The following is a 19,412-nucleotide window of genomic DNA, read 5'->3' on the forward strand; positions in this document are numbered from 1 at the left end:
TGGTTTACGATGGCAATTTGGAAGGCAAACTAGAGGGGAATGAACTCTCTGAGCTCGGAACTTTCGGCGACTGAGCAATAATCGATTGCGGGCGCATACAATATTGGATACGGAAATATCCTACTGATGGGGAAGAATAATCTTCTGAAGCTATCCTGTTAATTGCGATTGATTGAAAAACCACAAAACCAAATGTATTTGATCACAGTGTTACATGGAAAGAAAACATTCAAATAAACTCTTTAACATGAATATATTTTGAAAATTCCCAAAGGAACTGGCAGATTATTTTCAGTAACGATTAGATATTTCCACATTTTCCTCGATACTGGAAGCCCACCAGTGGTTAATGCCAACTCGATAACCACCTGTTAATAGCCGCGCGTGTATGTGTGTAGCGATGTCTTCCCAGGGAACCGTTTGTGGCATCACTCTCCTCCTGATAGATTCCCTTCTGGCCTAGGGTGCACAAACAGGCTCTTGGTGACACCGTTCATTCGCGCTTTCATGATAAATAAAGAGCTTCACCGCAACAGCGACAACATGCTCCAATCGCTGTTCAATTAGAACTGAGTGGATTTCCGAGCGCCGCTCGCTTATATACCGATTGGTGATTTCAATAGCCTGTTTTGAAAGCAATTTTAAGACTATTGAAACAAGTTTTTGGAACAAAAAGTAACAAGTATATAACGCGTAGACATTTTATCTTTCGAATGAAGTGTTTATCATACCATTTCGTTCAGTTGTTTAGGAGCTATTAACGCTCAAAATCTCGGTCTCCGGCGTAACGCTTTCGTTTTCGAAACTTTGATTTTACACCCCGGTATAGAAATGAAAGACGTAGTCCTACGTCAAAAAGTAGTTACACCATTGATGGACAGTTATTGGAACTTAGTTCCAATCAGTTATCAGTTATCAGATATGCTATAAAGGTCCTCGCGTTAGTATCAATAAACAGCGTGCGTGCAGGGAGGTATTCTAAACAAAATTTTAGTTCACTTTGTATCCGAGTTCAATTTTGTGAAAAAAAAACATACAGAAAAACGAGTTTATATCAACAAAATTCTCAAATTTGTTAGTGTTCCTGAACACAACACTGCACGCTATTTTATATGTGTGAGTAATGTTCATGTACGATACAAAAAAAAATATAGTTCACCTGTGGTATATGTCAAACCACGTTGAAGCTCATTTCCAAATCGATACGAAGGCTGACTGATGACTGATGATGAATTAAAGAGGTTTCAAACTTTTCAGTTCATTCGCCTCTGAATACGAAGGCGAATTTCTTCATATTCCACTGACTATCCTCAGGTCAATATGCCTTTGTTAGCATGAACCACCGGAAATTAGTGCTAGAAAAACATTGTAATCGTTATTGCTTTGTTATTTCATTTAATGTTGTTACAATTTAAAAATGGAGGGCATTTTCGGATTCAAAATATCGGTGTATCCCGAGTACCTCTAGTTAGAATGGATGTATTTTATTTTGTCGTAAAAAGTTACATATTCTATATGCGCATAAAAGTAAATATGAAATTGTTGCACTGAAATAAATGCCTAGATATGTGAAAGTCATGGAACCGAAATTTCATGCTGCCATAAAGTTTGCGCGCTCATTTCGTTCCTCACAAAAAAAGTTTGAAAATGAAGTAATACTACAATGAATCGAATAATCTTGACAGTATTTTGCTTCCGCAATACATCATTTGATAATCTTGGCCATATATTGATTTTGTAATTAGAAAAATATAGCATATATGGGCTTGGAACCCGCGGGCTGACGGAATATTTAAATAACATGTAATCTGTAACCATTTTCCTAATGCTAATGAAACTTATGTTTAATTGCTTAACATGTTTGTCTTCCGAGAAATATCGGTAAAATTTCAAATATTCCAATGTTCGTTCTCATCGCTTCTTCCTTTTTATATAGGGATTCATCACCTTCATTTTGTAATCTTTTCACGATTCACCATTAAGACGCTAATAATTCATTTGTTACTTTTTGTATTCATCTTTTTAATGCATTTGTTTTTAAGATATAACATTCAATGTGTCCTGAAAACTCATTGTTAATTTTATCGCATGTTGATTTAGACATTTTATGTATCATCTGATAAAAAGGGGGAAGATTCGCTAAGGAAGTATCGACGGGGAAAATGGGATATAAGTATTACTCCTCTTTGTTTCATATACTTGTTTCTCAGTAAATTCATGTTTCTTCAAATGCTGAACTTTTTCGCTACGAATACAAATCCAATGATATTAGATAAGCGAATATGATACATTCAACTAGTATTCTTTTGTTATTGACAATCCTAGCAATGCTAACAGTAAAGTTGGAACCTACGACATTAATTTGGTGGTTATTATTAGCGATTGTTTTGTATATAGTGCTTAAAACTGTGCTGTAAAGTCGGTGGCGCTTCTCTTGGTGGTACCGGTTATACTGAGAGACTTCTACACCAAGTTGTCGTTTGTAGAAGAGAAACAGATCTAGCGAGAAAGCTTTCCACCTAGTGTTGTTGTGAATTATTCTTCTTTTTCCACCAATAATAAAATCCTCTTCAAAATTCGCCGCATTGCTGCAAAACACCTCGCAGCGTGTATTGTAGAACGTAAAAGATGATGGTAAAATTTTTGTGCACACATCGCATACTATCACTGCAAATACTATAATGACAACCACTAGTACTTGACCAATGATTTGCCGATACATATCGAAGCAAATACTACCACAGTAGCGATGGAGGATATCGTCACTAGAAGCTTCGCCCCGCAATGGGGCGGAGCGGGAATGCTTGTTGTTGATCGGTAATGTGTTATTATCAAAATAATAACTGGGACAATGTGAATCAAAAGAGGCATCAGAACAAAAGCGAACAAATAAACCGATCGCTCGTCGTTCGTTTGCCACGTGGTAGTCAATTTCAGGAGATTTTGTTGCGCCACCAGGAAAACAGAACTAGCGGTGAGCACTCTTCAATATTCAGCACCAGCACAAAGGAAATCATCTGCAGCAGAATGATGGCGAACAACACAGCCGGAAGATCGAACAACTGCTTTAATTGGCCGCCGAAATTGTCGTTATTTTTGCTCTCACCAACTTGTTGAAAATAGCCCTTGATTCCGGATTTATCGGGATCTATAGTCATCTTACCAATGTCGTTTTTGTTTTTGTTGTTGTTGTTATTGTTGCATTCATTATCATCGACTTCGCAGTATAAGAAGCTCTTGGCAAAATTGAACGAGATTAACAGCGGAAAAATGTTGAGAAACAAACGGAACAAAGCGATTGGTGAAATTACAAAAGAGAATGGGGAAGGACGTACGATAAAAACGGGAGATTTAGCGGAGGAGGAGGAATTGAAGGACTGGGAAGGAATTTGGGAAGCGAAAAAAGCCCTTTCGAGGACTAGGCACGGTAAACCTCAGCTTGGGTATTTGCAGTATTGAGCGTAAGTCAAATCGTAGGTGGCGAAACGCGAGAACTGAATATCATGACGCTTCCATTGATCGATCGTTGCCAGGTGCTCGAGCTCGCGAGATGCATTCGCTGCTGAAGATGTCTGCAATGAGAAAAAAAAATGAGGTTGGTTTAAAAATATTGAGCGAATGTTTTTGCAAAACAATTCAATTTGTCTTGAACAATCTATAAACTTACCTTATTTGCAAAAATAGTAACAATAAATTTTCCAGGCTGGAAGGTTTGAATCACACGTTCGATCAAATCGCCATAGCTGGAAGAGGCGACGTTGCTTTCGAAGCTGACATATGAAAAATCTGGTTCAGGAGTAATGTGGATCGTCATGTAGCATCCCTGTAGGTGAAAGTATTTTTAATGTAGGAGTGTATTTAAAATCAATCTAGGGATACATGCATGTCAGTCAACGAGTAATATTTCTAACAAAAAAGGAACAACTTCACACTTCGAACTTTTCCTAAATTTTTAATGTCTAGTGAACTTGTTGATTTTGTAATTTATTTTATAAACAATTTTTTTCGTTTCCGTTTTTTTTTGAAATTTATTATCCGGTCAATGTAAAGGGAGCAAGCAAACCATTTATCATGACAATGTCATGCGAAAATGCGAAAACAGAATAGAATCTGAGAGAGGTTGGCGTCGACATCATGCCTCATACCGTATGAGTCATACGGTATGAGGCATGATGTCGACGCCAACCTCTCTCAGATTCTATTCTGTTTTCGCATTTTCGCATGACATTGTCATGATAAATGGTTTGCTTGAAAGGGAGCCAAGTATCCATGTAACGAGGATAGGGTATCGAGGCGGCCCACCAAGATAACGCGATTGGAGTCGACCGATCCGCCGATCCGCCGTCAGAAGTGTCCGGTTAGTTTGAAACACGGTATCACAGAGCGTCTTATACCTATGATGTTTTTCCACATCAGAATATTTCTAGCTCACTTGTGATCTAACAATTTTCGGAGCGATTGTTTCTGTAGCAGTTGTTTTCTGGAGCGATTTTTTCCGGGAACCGAATTGTACGGTACTCAGTATAAACAAAAGTTGTCATCCATGCTTGAGGAAAGGCTTAATGTAAAGTTCCATGTATTCCGGGAGACACTAGTTCCAAGTTACAATTCGAAACCGGGAGACACTGCATATGTGCATAAAGCGAATAAAGGATTACGTTTTAGGAACAAATAAATACATCTTTACATAAAAATAACTACCTATGAATAAATTTTCCGTTTCGAATGGATGTCGTTTAATAGAGTTTAATAGAGTACCATGTTTCAGGAATTTTCAACAGATCCTTTTCTGATAAGAATTGAACAACTACTTAGGAAAAGACCCAAATTACCTAATTGCAACCTTTTTAGACATGAGCTTCAAATCACTATTAAGACTATTAAGGAGTTCCTGAAACGAAAACAGCCGAAACGAAATACACTAAACTCACGACACCTTTTGGGACTGTTTCAACGAAATGGCAATTAAAAATAATAGTTAGAGTCGCGTTCAGAAAAAAATACCATTTCTAAGAAAATCGACCGCTATGTGAAAACATTCCGAATCGATCGCAATCACGATCCTTACATTTGGTGCTCATTAAAATCTGAGCAGTCAATTGGGGACAAGGATTGCTAGAGTTTAAATTTCAGCTCCTCGCAGTGGTATTACAGCGAAGAATATTCTCTGAAGTTGGCCTTGTGTACGAAGCAAAGCGTAATCGGTTGTCATCATCAACTTCGGAAAATTTGTTATTTATTCATCATAATTTACCGCTGGTTAATTTTGAGTACTATTCATAAATTAATGTCATGAATAATATTAATTTCATTTTGAAAAGAAAACTGGCATTTCAGTAATAAAACCTTATTTTTAATTATGTATAAATGATTTTACTGATATACTAGCTAACTAATGAGCTATTTTGTTATGATCTATGTTGTGTTTATGAGAAATTAATGATTTTTCTAATATCCGGTATTCAGCCGGATAGTAGATCACAACCCGGTATCCGGCTGGATAGTAAATATTGGCCCGATACCGGATAGGTACCGGATATCCTATCCGTTTCTCTCTAGTAAATACTTATCTAAAGTTTACACAAAAAAATCTTGTTCATCTTTCATAGTCTCGTATCATTATCATTAAAATTATTTCTTTATAATAATTATCATTAAAAATTATTCCTATTCCTATGTCACTCGACAATGCTATATGTAATAATTTGATTAACGCAATTTTTCATGTTTTCTGTTGGGACTCAACCTAGGTTCCATCGAAGATGATGATGATGATGGTCCCGCCACCTTCCTCTACAGAGGTTTGAGCTTTGAAATCAGTTTACACTGAAATATTTTTACGCGACTGTTGCGTGCACGCTAACAGTAAATAAATAAAAATCGCTTTAAAAAATCGCGTAATTTCGAGCAAAACGCTTAAATAAAAATCGCATAATTTCGAGAGAATCATGTATAAAAAGATTCCCCCCATCACAAGCGCGCGTTCGTCACAACCACACTCGCAAACGCTATCGCGCAAAATAAAATCACGAAAAAAAATCGTTTAAAAAAAGAATCCAGAGTAACCAAAAAATTAGAAGTGGGTTATACCTGTGATATAACCGCAAGGTGGACGTAGGACTAACATTGGTTTAGCAATCAATAAGTAACAAGCATATAACTCTTAGACATTTCCCCTTTCGAATAAAGTGATTATCATACCACTTCGTTTAGCCAGGAAATAATTACGAACGCTCAAAGGAGGAATCAATTCCTCCTCTGAAAGCATTCAATAATAGAACTGCTGCGTTCGTCAAATAATGCGACTCCGTTCAGTCCGACTGCAGAATTTTTGAATTGAGAGAGAAGAACATAATGCATAGGCGCGTGAGCGTGACCATGCTTATCTCACATCGCCACTAAATGGATTTCTGGTTCGATTCGATTCTATGTTTTTAAGAGGCTTTATTGGATTTTCGAGCGGGTGCCAGCTTAAATACGGATTTGTGTATTGTTTTCAAAGTCAAAATTTGTTCAAAGTCTGTTTTCAAAGCTTAAAAGCTTAAAAATCTATTGAAACAATTTTTAACTCTTAGACATTTAGTCTTGGACATTTTGTCTTTTGTATGGAATGATTATCATACTATTTCGTTGCTCCAGAGCAGAATTATTATGCGCTTGAAGAAGAAATGGATTCCTTCTCAGAATAACAGAGCAAAAATAATATCCTTTTTCCGACAACGACAACGACGCTGCTTCCATCGATGTAATTTCTTCGATATGGTGAAATATTCACTACATCATCTTAAACATTTCGTATTCTTCACTATCAAATATATAGTCAATGGCACTCATCAGTATTGAATTATCATCGATACCTCGATTTTCGCTATATGTTCGGCTGCAGAAACGAAACGGAATTGGGAGAGAAAAGCATAATGCATAGGCATGTGGGCGTGACCTTCTCCGGCTCACATCGTAATTACAATTAAATGAATTTCCGAGCGGCGCTAGCTTATATACGGATATGTGTGATTTCAATAACCTGTTTTCAATGCTATTTTTAAGCTAGTGAAACAAGGTTTTGGATCAATAATTAACAATCATATAACTCTTGAACATTTTTTTTTTCGAATGAAGTGGTTACGTACCACACCGTTCAACCGGCAAAGAGTTATGACGCTCAAAACCTTACACTCAAAGCGCCACTCTCTCGTTTTCGAAACATTGAACTTACACCCCGGTACAGAAATGAAAGACGTAGTCCTACTTCAAAAAACGAATTGATTACAGATATAAATTCACAAAATTGTAATTTTATTTCATTATCAAAAGACAAGCCAATATTCAGTCATGTCCGCCACAGAGCCAATACAGTGCCTCTTAAATTCTGTAAGTTTCGTTGCGCATTTAATATGTCTTGGAATCGAGTTGAAAACATTTATTCGTTTGAAGTACAATGAATTTTGTGAAGCACATGACAAGAAATTAGGTGTTCTTGTTTCATTCGCGTTTAAACTCGATCACGTAAATGTAGAGGTAGCAAACTGTGAACTACTTTGAAAATAAACACCATGGTTAAATAAACAATTATTTACTTCATGGATAACTATTTTAGAGTGTCTAGCATCGAAGATGACAGTGTTTGCCAAATGATCCATTCACTGAAAAAATCGCTTTCGTTCGTTCAAATATGATCATACACAAATCATTTCCCCCAGCGGCATCCTATTGTTGTTACGTGCTGCAAATCACGACACAAAAGAGAATGAGACAACTCCGCATCGATTCGCACTTTAGGATACACCGACACGCAAGCAGAACCATCATATACGCTTTCGGTGCAGAAAGTTTATTTTCTTCTTTGCCTCTAACATATGCATATCGACCTCTCCATGCATCATGAAACAGCAGGATCGTACGGACTACGCAAAGCGAATGATTCATATTCAGCTAATATAGCAAATCCTGATTGTTAAGTCTCAGAGAGTGCAAACTATATGATTATTTAGCTCGATAGAGGCTAAGGGAAAGGTAGACAGATCATATTTTCCATTTTTAACGCCGCTATCCCTTGAAATATGTATATTCATATAGACCGCATGGTTTTACTAGCAACACCGCTCTCTTTTCCCATTCCTTGTTCTCCGCAAATGGTGACCGAAAGATGACGTAATTTTACTTGTATCATTTATTGCTTTGCACTTGCCTGTGCAGTGGGTTTCGCTATAGTAGAGCGGGACGATAAATTCGGTTCAAACTTGTATGCAGGCTTCGAAAATGGTTAGCGATGTTCGATACAGCTCGAATATGCAAACAACAGTCTTCGTTCCTCTCTTGGTTTAATCATGTAACACAAGTGATTACTGTCATTCATACAAGTATCTGAATGATCCTCTCATATTTGGTTATATGTTCGTGAGAGGTTACTTGCATGACGCATTGTGTATCATTCGATTTTAATCGAAATCCTGGAAACACTGGAAGATGGAGAAGTAAACCTATTAAATATTAGAACTTATTTGTGTGAAAACTTCCAAATCTACAACTACTATTAGCAGGATGTTTTATTTCGTCCAATTCAATGGATTGATTAATCAGTGAAACACTGTTGACGAAATAAACGTTATACTTGGAAACTATAGCAAGTTCAGACTATTCAGGTGTGTTCTAGTTATGGACCGCGGTTTGCTATCACTAGGTTTCAGTAAAGATTTCAAAATTTTCCATAACTTTTTGCTGTTGTTTTGATGCTGATCAATCTTCCTCTGAATTTTCTTAATCAATTGTGAATATCTATTGCGTGTACATGTTCCAATGATTACCACTATTTGTTCTACAAAAGCTTTTGTACCATTTGTCCCTCTCACGTTTGAGGCCCAAAAGATCCAAATTGTACCAACTGTTCGAGTTTTTCAGAGATACGTAACTAGCTGATTTATACACATTTTCAAGACATTAATTAGAACAGCGGCTGGTTCATCTAAGGCTATAACATCATATTTAATAATAGTTCAATCAGAGAACATTTTTTGAATTTGCTTTTTCCCACCAGAAGATTATTTGTTTTTCCAATTCATGAATTGAATTGGAAAAATGCATTGGATTGAAAACTTTCAGCTTTGCCGAAAACCAAACATATTCATGCCATGTTCCTAAGTTTCTGATAATTAGAATCTGTCACCCTCGATACACCACTTACATTGTACTATCAAGAATCAAACTTGATTGGCAACTGGCAACTTTTTTCTATTAGATTTTAAGAGGCGTAGCACTTAAGGCTTTTGCCTCAGCAATACCTGGCTACTATTTTGTGAATGGTTGCAAAATCAGTTTGTGTCGGAAGTTCGTCAGTTTCTAGCCAAAAATAAAATCTCAACCTGAATCCGCTGTATTGACTGGAATGCGCATCGGTAATTGGTGCTATTTATAAACATAACAATTGAAGCCTCATATCAACAGTCCCGCTGTGTCCAACTGTGAACATTCGAACAATAGGAATATTCTGACGCCGAAAAATGGGACATGTGTTGAATTGCTAGATGAGCCTTATAATAAAAATAAATAGATGGGATAAAAAAAATCATAATGTTATCGAACATTTGGATTTCATGTAATTATTTTTTTGTAAAAAAGGTCAATGTCTCCTTGATGCGCGCCAAATGGAAAGCGCAGCAAGAACAATGTGAGGCTCAACGTGTTAAAATTGGTCATCTGAAAACTGTCACTTTATGCACAAAGTTTCAAAAAAATCGAAGTAGGTCGGGACTTTTGTTGTGTTGTTTAACGTGTCCATGTAATAAATATAGTGATAAATGTTCTTGTATAACCGTTGCAAGTTGCACTAAAAATAGTGTTGAAATTGTAGTGTACCATAAAAATATTTATGGTCGGTAAAATGCGGGTTCACCCTTTCTTTATACGGACTATCGATGAAAAAGACTTTTGAAATTGAAACGAATAAACGGAACATATATTTCAAATATATCACATTTTCATTATATCACCCGAAAGTAATAAATAATCGAGACATTACGTTTTGCCTAATATGAAATTGAAATTGAGACCTTAATTTTTCGTTACATTTTTTCGTAGAGGGATCCCCCTATAAGACGTAGTCCTACGTCAAAACAACATAACAAAATTTCTCCACGAGCATTCCGTGCTCTTCGGAGTGGAAAGTTCCTTCTGAATGAAATAAAAATGCTATACACTCCACGGCCCACAGGAAACTATGGAGAACGAAAGTGCTTTACCGCTAGCGCTCAAAGGAATCATAAAAGAAACAAAAACATGGCTTTTATGGCAACATGCAACATCAAAACGGACAAACACGTTGAAGTTCAGCAGGGAAAAAGCACACTTCAGTGCATACCAATTGGATAAGACAGAACAAAGGACACTCGTAGAGAAAAGAACCCAATCATAGAAGAAGGAATAAAGGCTGGTTAAATTAGACGGAAAACAGCAAAAAAAACATCGAAACACACACACACACAGTTATCTAAATGGAACCAGAAAAACTCAACCCAGCCGCTGTTAATAGCATTTGCTCTCACACTTGATTGTTTTCATATGATAGTGGAACATTAGCCTACCTCCTTGTGCTTTTTTCCGCACTATATGATTTCCCCAGGATGATGTGACGGGTGCATTGGAGGGAACAACGGATTGGGTAAAAAGAACCGACAGAGAGTAAAATAAGAAGATAATTAGCAAAGTTTCATCCAACTGGCGCTCTAGTTTTCATGGGTATTTTAGGGGGACTTTTGAGCGTAATGTTTCGAATTCAAATGATACTTACACACTTGGCAACTCCGTTCATGGAATAACCGCACGGATCGAAAAGATAATCATCGATAACCATTCCTGGAATGAGCTTATGAATACCCGATTTCTGGAAAAGGAAGCAATCATTCAGCTTTATACTGTGACCAGTGAAAATACAGAAATTGACAAATTACCTGAGTTGCATCCATAGCCGTGTCACAGACATCTTTGGTAAAGAGTGCCATAACTTTAGGGTCGAGATCAGTCATAAGAATTTCAATGGTCTGATCCGGATCAGGTAACTGTTGAGATTCGAACAGACTATCCGAGCCAATGTTTGTTGTTTGATTACCGCTGTTGTTGTTGTTATTGTTATTAAACATTCTTATTTTATCGGAGCCCCCTCCCCCGCGGCTCAGCGTGTAGAGATGCCAGCAATCACGATTAAGCGCGCCCAGGCTATAGGCACGTCCATCCTCAAAAAATGAATCCAGGAAGGCAACTTCTTCCTCGAAGCCACGGTGGGGAGAAATCTGCAGTTCCGGCCGTTTGTAGTTCTTGCGCGAGTAGAACAAATCTTCTATCTCGCTGTAACCGGCGATTTCCGATGCAAGACGGAGCAACGGTTCGAAGCACTGTAGCGGTGTCGTTGTACCGCACGTCTTCAAAATCCAGCGACGTTTCGACACGAACATGCTGCTTTCGCTATATGGGTTGCGATGAAATTTTGCCAACGACGCGAAAGGAACATGAAAATAAAGAGAAATAAAAATAGACGAAAATTAATGATTGTCGGAGTGTCGAATATTTGGCTCGCTTAAATTGGAAGACTACCATAAACAGTACCCCGGAAATTTGCCAATAATCAAATAAGCACACAAAACTTCAATCGGCGTGTTTTCCAACATGAGTTATATTTGTATCTGCTTGCCGATGACCTCCAGCAAAAAAAAGAAACGCGTGAAGATTTTTTTTAATCCCTGGCTCGTTACCCTTTGAAATCCTTTAAGTGAATTTATAATAAACACGCCAATTGTGCCCATTCATTCACTACACGTGCAATGCGGTATACAACAAACATGATTTGTCACATTTCACGAAAACTTAACCGCAAACAATTCTTATTACGCTGGTTCTAAGAGAGTCTATCTGTATCGAAAAGCCTGACAGCAATCTTATTCAAAGATGAGTGTTAATATTACAACATATAGGAAATGTGGTCAAATCACCATCACTATAAATTTCAGATTTGAAACACGTTCACCTAGGAAATAATTCATCATTTATCTACTGGTGAGCTCGAAGATCGTGTTGTTTGATGGTGTGTCAAAACGTGTTTGTACTAACATTCCAATTTCTTCTTATCAGCTGTGACTCTCGAGCTGATTATAATTTCCGCATGCTAATTCAATTAGAGCAACATTATTTCGAAGTGAATGGAATCACAAATAATAAAGTAATATGTTGCCTAAATCGATCAAAAATAATCTCTACAGAATTCTGATTTGTTATACGGTTTTGGAAATTTCATTAATTTTTTAACCCATGTATTGCAATAACAACAGCGCATATCAGAAGGCAAAGTGTTGCTTGCGCTAAATCACAGACAAATGAGACAACAGAAATAAACGACCAACATACAAAGCGCGACAGCTTTTTTACAAAGAAAAATAATATAAACTGTAATAAAAAACGACGCACGTGTTTTTGCGCATGGGTTGCATTCCTAGAGCGTGTTCATTTGAAATGAGAGTTCAGCGTTTTCCTAAAAGTCGAAACAACATGTTATAGCTGTCGTGGATAAGCATGGTAACCTCGACAAACGTATAACAATAAGGGGTAGGTGTCTAGCTGTGAGAAATTCACATGATTATGTTGATTTTTAATTATCACACGACCGTTCACACTTTTACGTAGCCGACTGGTTGGCATCACATATTATAATGCCGGGGGTTCAGGTTCAATTCTCGTTCTGGTCAAGAAATTATCTTCCGATTTGCACTATGTTCACGTGTATTCTAGAGCTTGTCACACAAAATATCAGTTTTTTTGCTTTGTATGTTTGTTCTTGTTATTGGTCTTAAGCATTCGTATTTATTATTTCTGTGTTTCTCGTCAGAATTGTACTACAAGCAGATTTGTCTAGATAAGAGTTCAGAGGGGTATGCTAGTCCAGAAATTAAAAAAAAAATCGAAATTCTTCTTATTTCTGAATTTTAGACATTCAAGAATATACCATAGAAAGGATTTTTCGAAAATCCCATTATTTACCGAATTATAGTCTTTTTGATGATGCGGTATCTAATCTAGAACGACCTTGACACAAAACTTAAAACGCGTTTTTCTCGAATCTCCTTCTTCATAAATGGCTCTCGGTCACAGGAGCACTTTTTCTCGAATCTATTTTTTTTTTTTCAAACTGGCGTATATGATATCTCAAGTTTTGCTGAACAGATTTACTCCAAATTCAATGTGAATAAATCTTTATACATCTCTCTATCGCATGATCCAATAAAAATAATAATTTTTCAGTTCTACTATTTAAAAAATTGAAAAAAAACGTCAAAAACGTGCAAAAAAGTAATTTCTTTTTTAAAAAGATTTTTATAAGCAGGGAACAACGCGGCGATTTTTATTCGATCAGTTGTTTTGAATGTCCCCTACTAATTCATAAAATTTATCAGGTGTAATACATATTTCAGATTAATGTGGGTTAATTGTATATGCGATAAAATATGTCAAGTTTTGTAAATGCCTGTGGCACAGTAGTTTGTTTTCGAAGAATAGAAACATTAAAGGAAATTAGAAACCCGTCAGCAGGTAACTTTCAACGACAAAAAAATAAAGACTACACGGCTAACGTAAAGAAGAAAACATCGAATAAAAAAGTCTGGTGCATGCGACTATACACAGAAGTGACATGAATTGATAGCAAGAATTTTTCTGTTATCCGGATAGTCAACATGAATCAGTTTTCGCGTTGAGTATAGCGTTTCATCAACCGATGGAAAATGAATACGATACAGTAATCTTCCAAATATATCTATTTCAGTCTTTGCGGAATGTTCCTATTTTAAAATACAGTTATCCAAGAAAAGAAATGAGGTTCTAATGTAAATCCGAAGAAACATTTGTCACAATGAAAAAACGTTACGTTCCAGCATTGTATCCACTACTTTTCCCTCATAGTACACGAGAATTGCTGGACAGAGTCGTTGGCTTAGTTTTACAGTTTAGCTTTGTCTTGATTTGCGAACTTCATCAGATCAAACATCAAAGATGATGAGATATTCCTAAAAGTCGTCCAACATCAATTTCGTGTTTTGGGGGAAGAAATATCAATAACTTTGAGTACGGTTTTGATATAGACAAGTTCTACATCGCAAAATGTTTGTCTTAGTAAGTAAGCTCTGAAAGTCTTCTGAAGATAGTTTGCATGTAGAATTTGAAATATAAAAGGTAGAACAGAAAAACCGTTTTTTCATGGTGACCGTAACGCACCTTAGAAAAAAAGCGCTATATCGGTTATTTCAAGGGATAGAAAAAAAAACTTGTTCTAATAAGTTGATTAAGATAACTGGGACTACAACATTGTCGAACTATGTTTACCTCTATCTATAAAGATAACAAAGTTGGATTTTTTAATTTCATCGATAATTTTGGTCACCCTATTCTTGACAACATGAAAATGAGCGCTCTATCATATGTAACAACTTTGTCGAAGACAATTTTTGTCTAGAGAATAACTGTCGAGCTCCGTCAAGTGCTAATGCGCTCCCTGGATCATTATGCAATGGCGGAAAATTTTAAGGTAAGAAGTGTTTTGCGTTATTTTCATCTAATTTATACAATTTTTCAGAATAACGAATATGATATTTGAAATAAACAGAAAATCCGAAACTACTGGGTCAAGAATTTCTTCATTCCGTAGTAGTTTCTAAGGCTTATTCGTTTCTGAGAAAAACTTAGAGAAAGAGTTTTTTGTAGAAATCGGATTTGTTGAAGAACTGCTTGGGGGCGAATGTTCGTAGTGTTTTGCCAATAAAGGAATCTAGAATGTAAATATTTTCAACTAAAATGTGTTCATACAGGACTTACAAGAGGAAATACATCTGGAAGAAATGCACTCCAGAAATGTTCGGAATGGCCCGAAAGACGCTTCGGGAGGGAGATTGAAAGCGTCGGATTGTGGCAAACCTCAGTATTTCTGAAGCAGCTCTGAGGAAGAGGTTCATGTTAGTAAGTAATTCTACACCCAAACTAGCGTTGGCAGAAAACATGTCATCTTTGGCAGAAAAGATGCCATTTCCTGTGCATGAGAGTCAAATGCGCAAATAATGAGCTATTTTATAAGCTTAAAAATGGTTTGTATGTATGCGAGCAGACATCTCTTTCTGTTTTCTTTTCTCTTTTCATTTGGGATTGTGCAAAAAAAAAGTCCATAGACGTCAATGGGGATCTAGAACCAAGGCCGGCTGGAATGCGAAGTTACTTTACACGACCATGCTATCCATATAGCTGCCAGCGCTATTATAAAGGAGCGTGATAATATTACACCTCATCATAAAATGAAGTTGGGAGGTGTTTTCTAAGCCGATAAAGAAGAACATGAACGAGAATATATCTTTCTCTGTCTGGGCCGAGTATTTGGCAAACTATACGAAAAGCTTTCATATGCTTTCATTTAAATGTGTCTCCTGTATCGCTCCCTCATATTGGCTCTCGCATATATATTATACAAATAATATACATGTTTTGAGGAGTAGAACATTTTATGTTATCTTTCAGCTCATTTTATGTAATAAATCGGGATGCCACAACATGTGCTAAAAATTAACTTTGGGTGTATGATTTAAATCTTTCTTTTACGGACATTCCAACTTCTGTAATGATATGTCAACGAGCACATTGGCCGGTTCGGACCAGTAGTAGAGAGTGAGCAGTCTGAGAAACTGATCATCCATTGCATACCATTGGACAAAACGATTTCTGATATAGCCTTAAAAGATTTGGGGTTTTTGCGAAAGCCATCAATGTATTACAACAAATATTATCCGCGGATAATCGAGGTTCCACTGTATTTGGTAGGCAAACTGAACCCTTTTTTTCACAACTGTTAGGTGCGACCTGCGAGCTTCACCCCTTTTTTAGCCTACTAGATGAGGTACAATGAAGTAACGGTACGGTACATTCGAACATCCGAAACGACCCTGAATCCGTTAGCTAGACTCTATAGATAGATTAACAATAGAATCAGGATCAGTAGGCAAAACTTCCGCTGATAATACGTTTTCGAATTACAGGAATGTCGTTGTTTTCTGTTGGTATCATCAAGTTGACGTGGACAAATTCGTCGACATCTCGCACTGTTTATTACAGTACTGAAACCAAAAGGGATTCCGTTACATTCAATACTTTTTTACTCTTTGCCAAAATCTTTTAGCGCCAGTTTGAACGTCGAACAGGGAATCCATCGATTGTCGAAGTTCCGCAAACTGCCACGCACGCCTTCATCATCTCGGGCCAATATTGCAAAAACATGTCAATACGGAAACAAAATGATTCTCCCAATCCAGTTTTTGATGAGCCTTAGTAACGACGAAAGTATGCGCTGTTACATATAGCTTGGAGATAATACTGTGTGCTGCGTCGTGATTCATTCTTTAATTGAGAGTGAAATTTCTACAGCCATGACATTCCCGATAACCTCAGCGTATGCAAAACACGTGCGTTGTAAAAATGTCTGTACGAACTACGGGACAGCCGGGACAGCACACTTTCTGATTAAGTTCACTGTTCCGGCTAATTAGCAAGAAAAAAAGCTGTGCCATGTGCTGCTGCACAGCACATGATGTGTGTGTTTAATGATAACCGCAACTGACCCCACCTTTCTGGCGAGAACTGGGGAAGGAATTTCTAGAACGAAATCCGAAATTTCTGACTATCTGATTTAAGTTTTTTTTATTTCAAACAAAGTATGCATTGATCAAAAAGCTCCCGGAAATAGTTACTTGAACTTTCACAATTTCGGAAAGATTTTGATCACGCTGATTTTGGTCATAAATGGGAAATTTTACACGTTCATACAATTATACGGAATGGGTGATTGCAAGATTATCATGATACTCTCGGTTCGATCCATGCCGACACCGAACGTTTGTGAAGCTGTTTGACCCAACTCATGGTTGGTGCTCTGATAATAAAGAATCCAGTTGGAATCATCTTCCTGGCTTCAGACCTCTTCAGACCATCAACAAAATGATGGATAACGAGCTACCCGAAAAATAAACAAGACTAATTTCTGCATTTTTTTTTCAAAAACAAACACAACTCAGTGTCATATTAACTCAAAATTCCGCGAATTGAGTGGCTTCTGTCCATACTGCGGAAAAAGTGCTTTATGTATTATTTATGTATTATTTATGTTATAATGGAATTTATAGTGATCCACGAGCGAGCCGATATTTCAAACGACCCTACAACAACAATAATGATGGTAAAGTCGATTTTGTTGATACTGCGTTCATCACTCGAAACCCCATGCCGAGAACTACGCGTCGGAAAATATTCCACTGAGAACATTCCTGTCTATAAACATGTGAACGCTGTCGGAGCCACATAATTATATATTTACATCGTCGCCCCAACCATGGAAATCCTTGCGATGCTGTTTGTTTGGCGAAACGAGAAAATTTGTAGCTGCACCACGCGCCTTCAAACCGTCTGCCCAAAACCGCACATTGAGAAATTCTGCTCCAAATCACAGCATCAAGAAAGTGCTGAGGCGCATTATATCGCTAAAGCCTTGCCCGGAGGTGGCTTAGTGAAAAAATGTAAACGGGGAAAAACTTATCCTTGTAAGTATTTGATTGATGGTGTTTACAATAGGTTCCATCCCAAATGTCGAGGATCAAGGGCAGTGTTATTTCCTTTTATTATGGTTGATTACACGCAAACTTGGATAGAATGTTTGCTCTGTGTTGATTCAATATATAGCAAATCTGGATGGGAACTTTCCGATGTTAACAGCTTCGAAGAAAGATGTTTGTGCGAATTGATTCATTTCACTCGACACCTGCCGTGCATCCATTATGCAATAATGTATTTTCAAGGTAAGAAAAATTATCGGAGGTTGTGTCCAAGATACGACCCCATTGTTGACGTAGAACTACGCTGTTATTTTATATAAGTCGCTTGTTCATACCTTCGGATATTATTCTATAATGCTGTGAAATTTTAGAAACAACTGCTTAGTAGAATAATCTCTGAAATGTTTTTTTCATTGTAGAATCAGTTGACGATAATTGATTGATGATTCATTCTTGCCCTCGCAAAACAATACACTTGCTGATTGTTGTCGCAATTTATTTCATGTCAATGCATTGAAAATTTACCTCGAACGCTATTCCGGTGGCCTTTTTCGTAATTGACATAGACTCGGCTACAGTCGATTATATACATGTTGCACCAGCACCATTATTCCACATCTCATAACTACATCAATATATCTTTGGCACCCCATGGAAACAACAACAATGACAACACTTGCAAATAACAAATATCATGCTACATGTTATCTAGTATTGCCTCAAAGGAATCGCACTTCTAGGCATTGTTCGTACAACGTAAACCAAGCGCCAAACAAGTGTTCGCCATAGCATGCATACAGAGCCATACATTGGTGGCTTGAAACTACTAGGAATATAAACATTTCTCATCATTTTGCGCTATTCTCAAAAGAAACGCTCCTCTAATATTACTGGCCTCGAAAAAAGTTGCATTACTCTCTCATGCTCGAGAGAAGCGCAGCTGTAACCCTTAGTGGAGGAAGTTTTGCTACTGGCAAGCGGAACCTAATCACATACAAAACTCCAGAACGAAATTTGCTTCCTTGGTGACTAAACAAGCGAAATAAACTCTTTTTGTTAATAACAACCTCGAAAACAGTAGCAATACTTCATTATGATCAATATTAGTGCATGGACTAAGCATGGTATGCCCTAGACTATGTGAGGTACAGAAATGATGGCCCAGCGCATTAGTTTTCTCTGCGGGGGTAATAAGGAGATCAGGACCAGGAGAACTGGGAATTAAGGGTGGGATTGGTTTGGGTTTGGTCTTGAGTGTTTTGGATAATTTCCAGAAGGGACGGGAATAGGATGGGAGTTGACTCAATTTTTGTGAAAAATTTTGATTTTTGAGGTCCAAGATTCTGGCCTGGATCACTCTGAAAAGCCGATTCGCCATCAACTTCTTTTCCCGGAGGCAAGTTCGCTGGAACCGCCTCCGGAAAATATTCCTTAGTCTAATAAGATATTTAGTAATATCGTCAATTTCGAGAAGACTACTTACTCTCGGAACAAGTGGGATGTGCTGCTCTCGTGCTTTGCGTAATCCCTCTACCACAATACCCAGCGAATTATCTATGTCTTCTGGGCACTGCAAAGGATGGTTGAATTGCACTTCAGTGTCGACCGTTCACTGAAAGCCTGACCAGTTGGCACGATGGTAGTTCCTACGCTGCAGACTCCTAGGAATCACCTGTTCACCTAGAATAAGCACCACCGGATAATGGTCGCTGCTCAGGTCGTGCACCACCATCGGCTGCTGAATATTCATCATGTTGGTGACGAAGATGTCAAGGATGGATGGAGCTCCGGCGG

General features: G+C 37.5%; 1 protein-coding gene across 2 annotated transcripts in view; it reads right to left on the reverse strand.

Annotated features, from left to right (window-relative positions):
• Positions 1-1,463: 1,463 nt before the first annotated feature.
• LOC129777059 (S-adenosylmethionine decarboxylase proenzyme) overlaps positions 1,464-19,412 on the reverse strand; it is a 31,067-nt gene continuing 13,118 nt past the window's right edge. The window contains exons 3-7 of one of the 2 annotated variants that reach the window (XM_055783115.1): positions 10,944-11,454; positions 10,784-10,876; positions 10,578-10,598; positions 3,668-3,823; positions 1,464-3,572 (exon numbers count right to left, since the gene is read on the reverse strand). In XM_055783115.1, coding sequence (XP_055639090.1) covers positions 3,435-3,572; positions 3,668-3,823; positions 10,578-10,598; positions 10,784-10,876; positions 10,944-11,454 — 919 coding nt within the window. In that variant the 3' untranslated portion in view covers positions 1,464-3,434. The remainder of the gene's footprint in view (positions 3,573-3,667; positions 3,824-10,577; positions 10,599-10,783; positions 10,877-10,943; positions 11,455-19,412) is intronic. The other variant, XM_055783116.1, reaches the window with a different exon arrangement.

This window comes from Toxorhynchites rutilus, chromosome 3 (assembly GCF_029784135.1).
Source record: "Toxorhynchites rutilus septentrionalis strain SRP chromosome 3, ASM2978413v1, whole genome shotgun sequence".
NCBI lineage: Eukaryota > Metazoa > Arthropoda > Insecta > Diptera > Culicidae > Toxorhynchites > Toxorhynchites rutilus.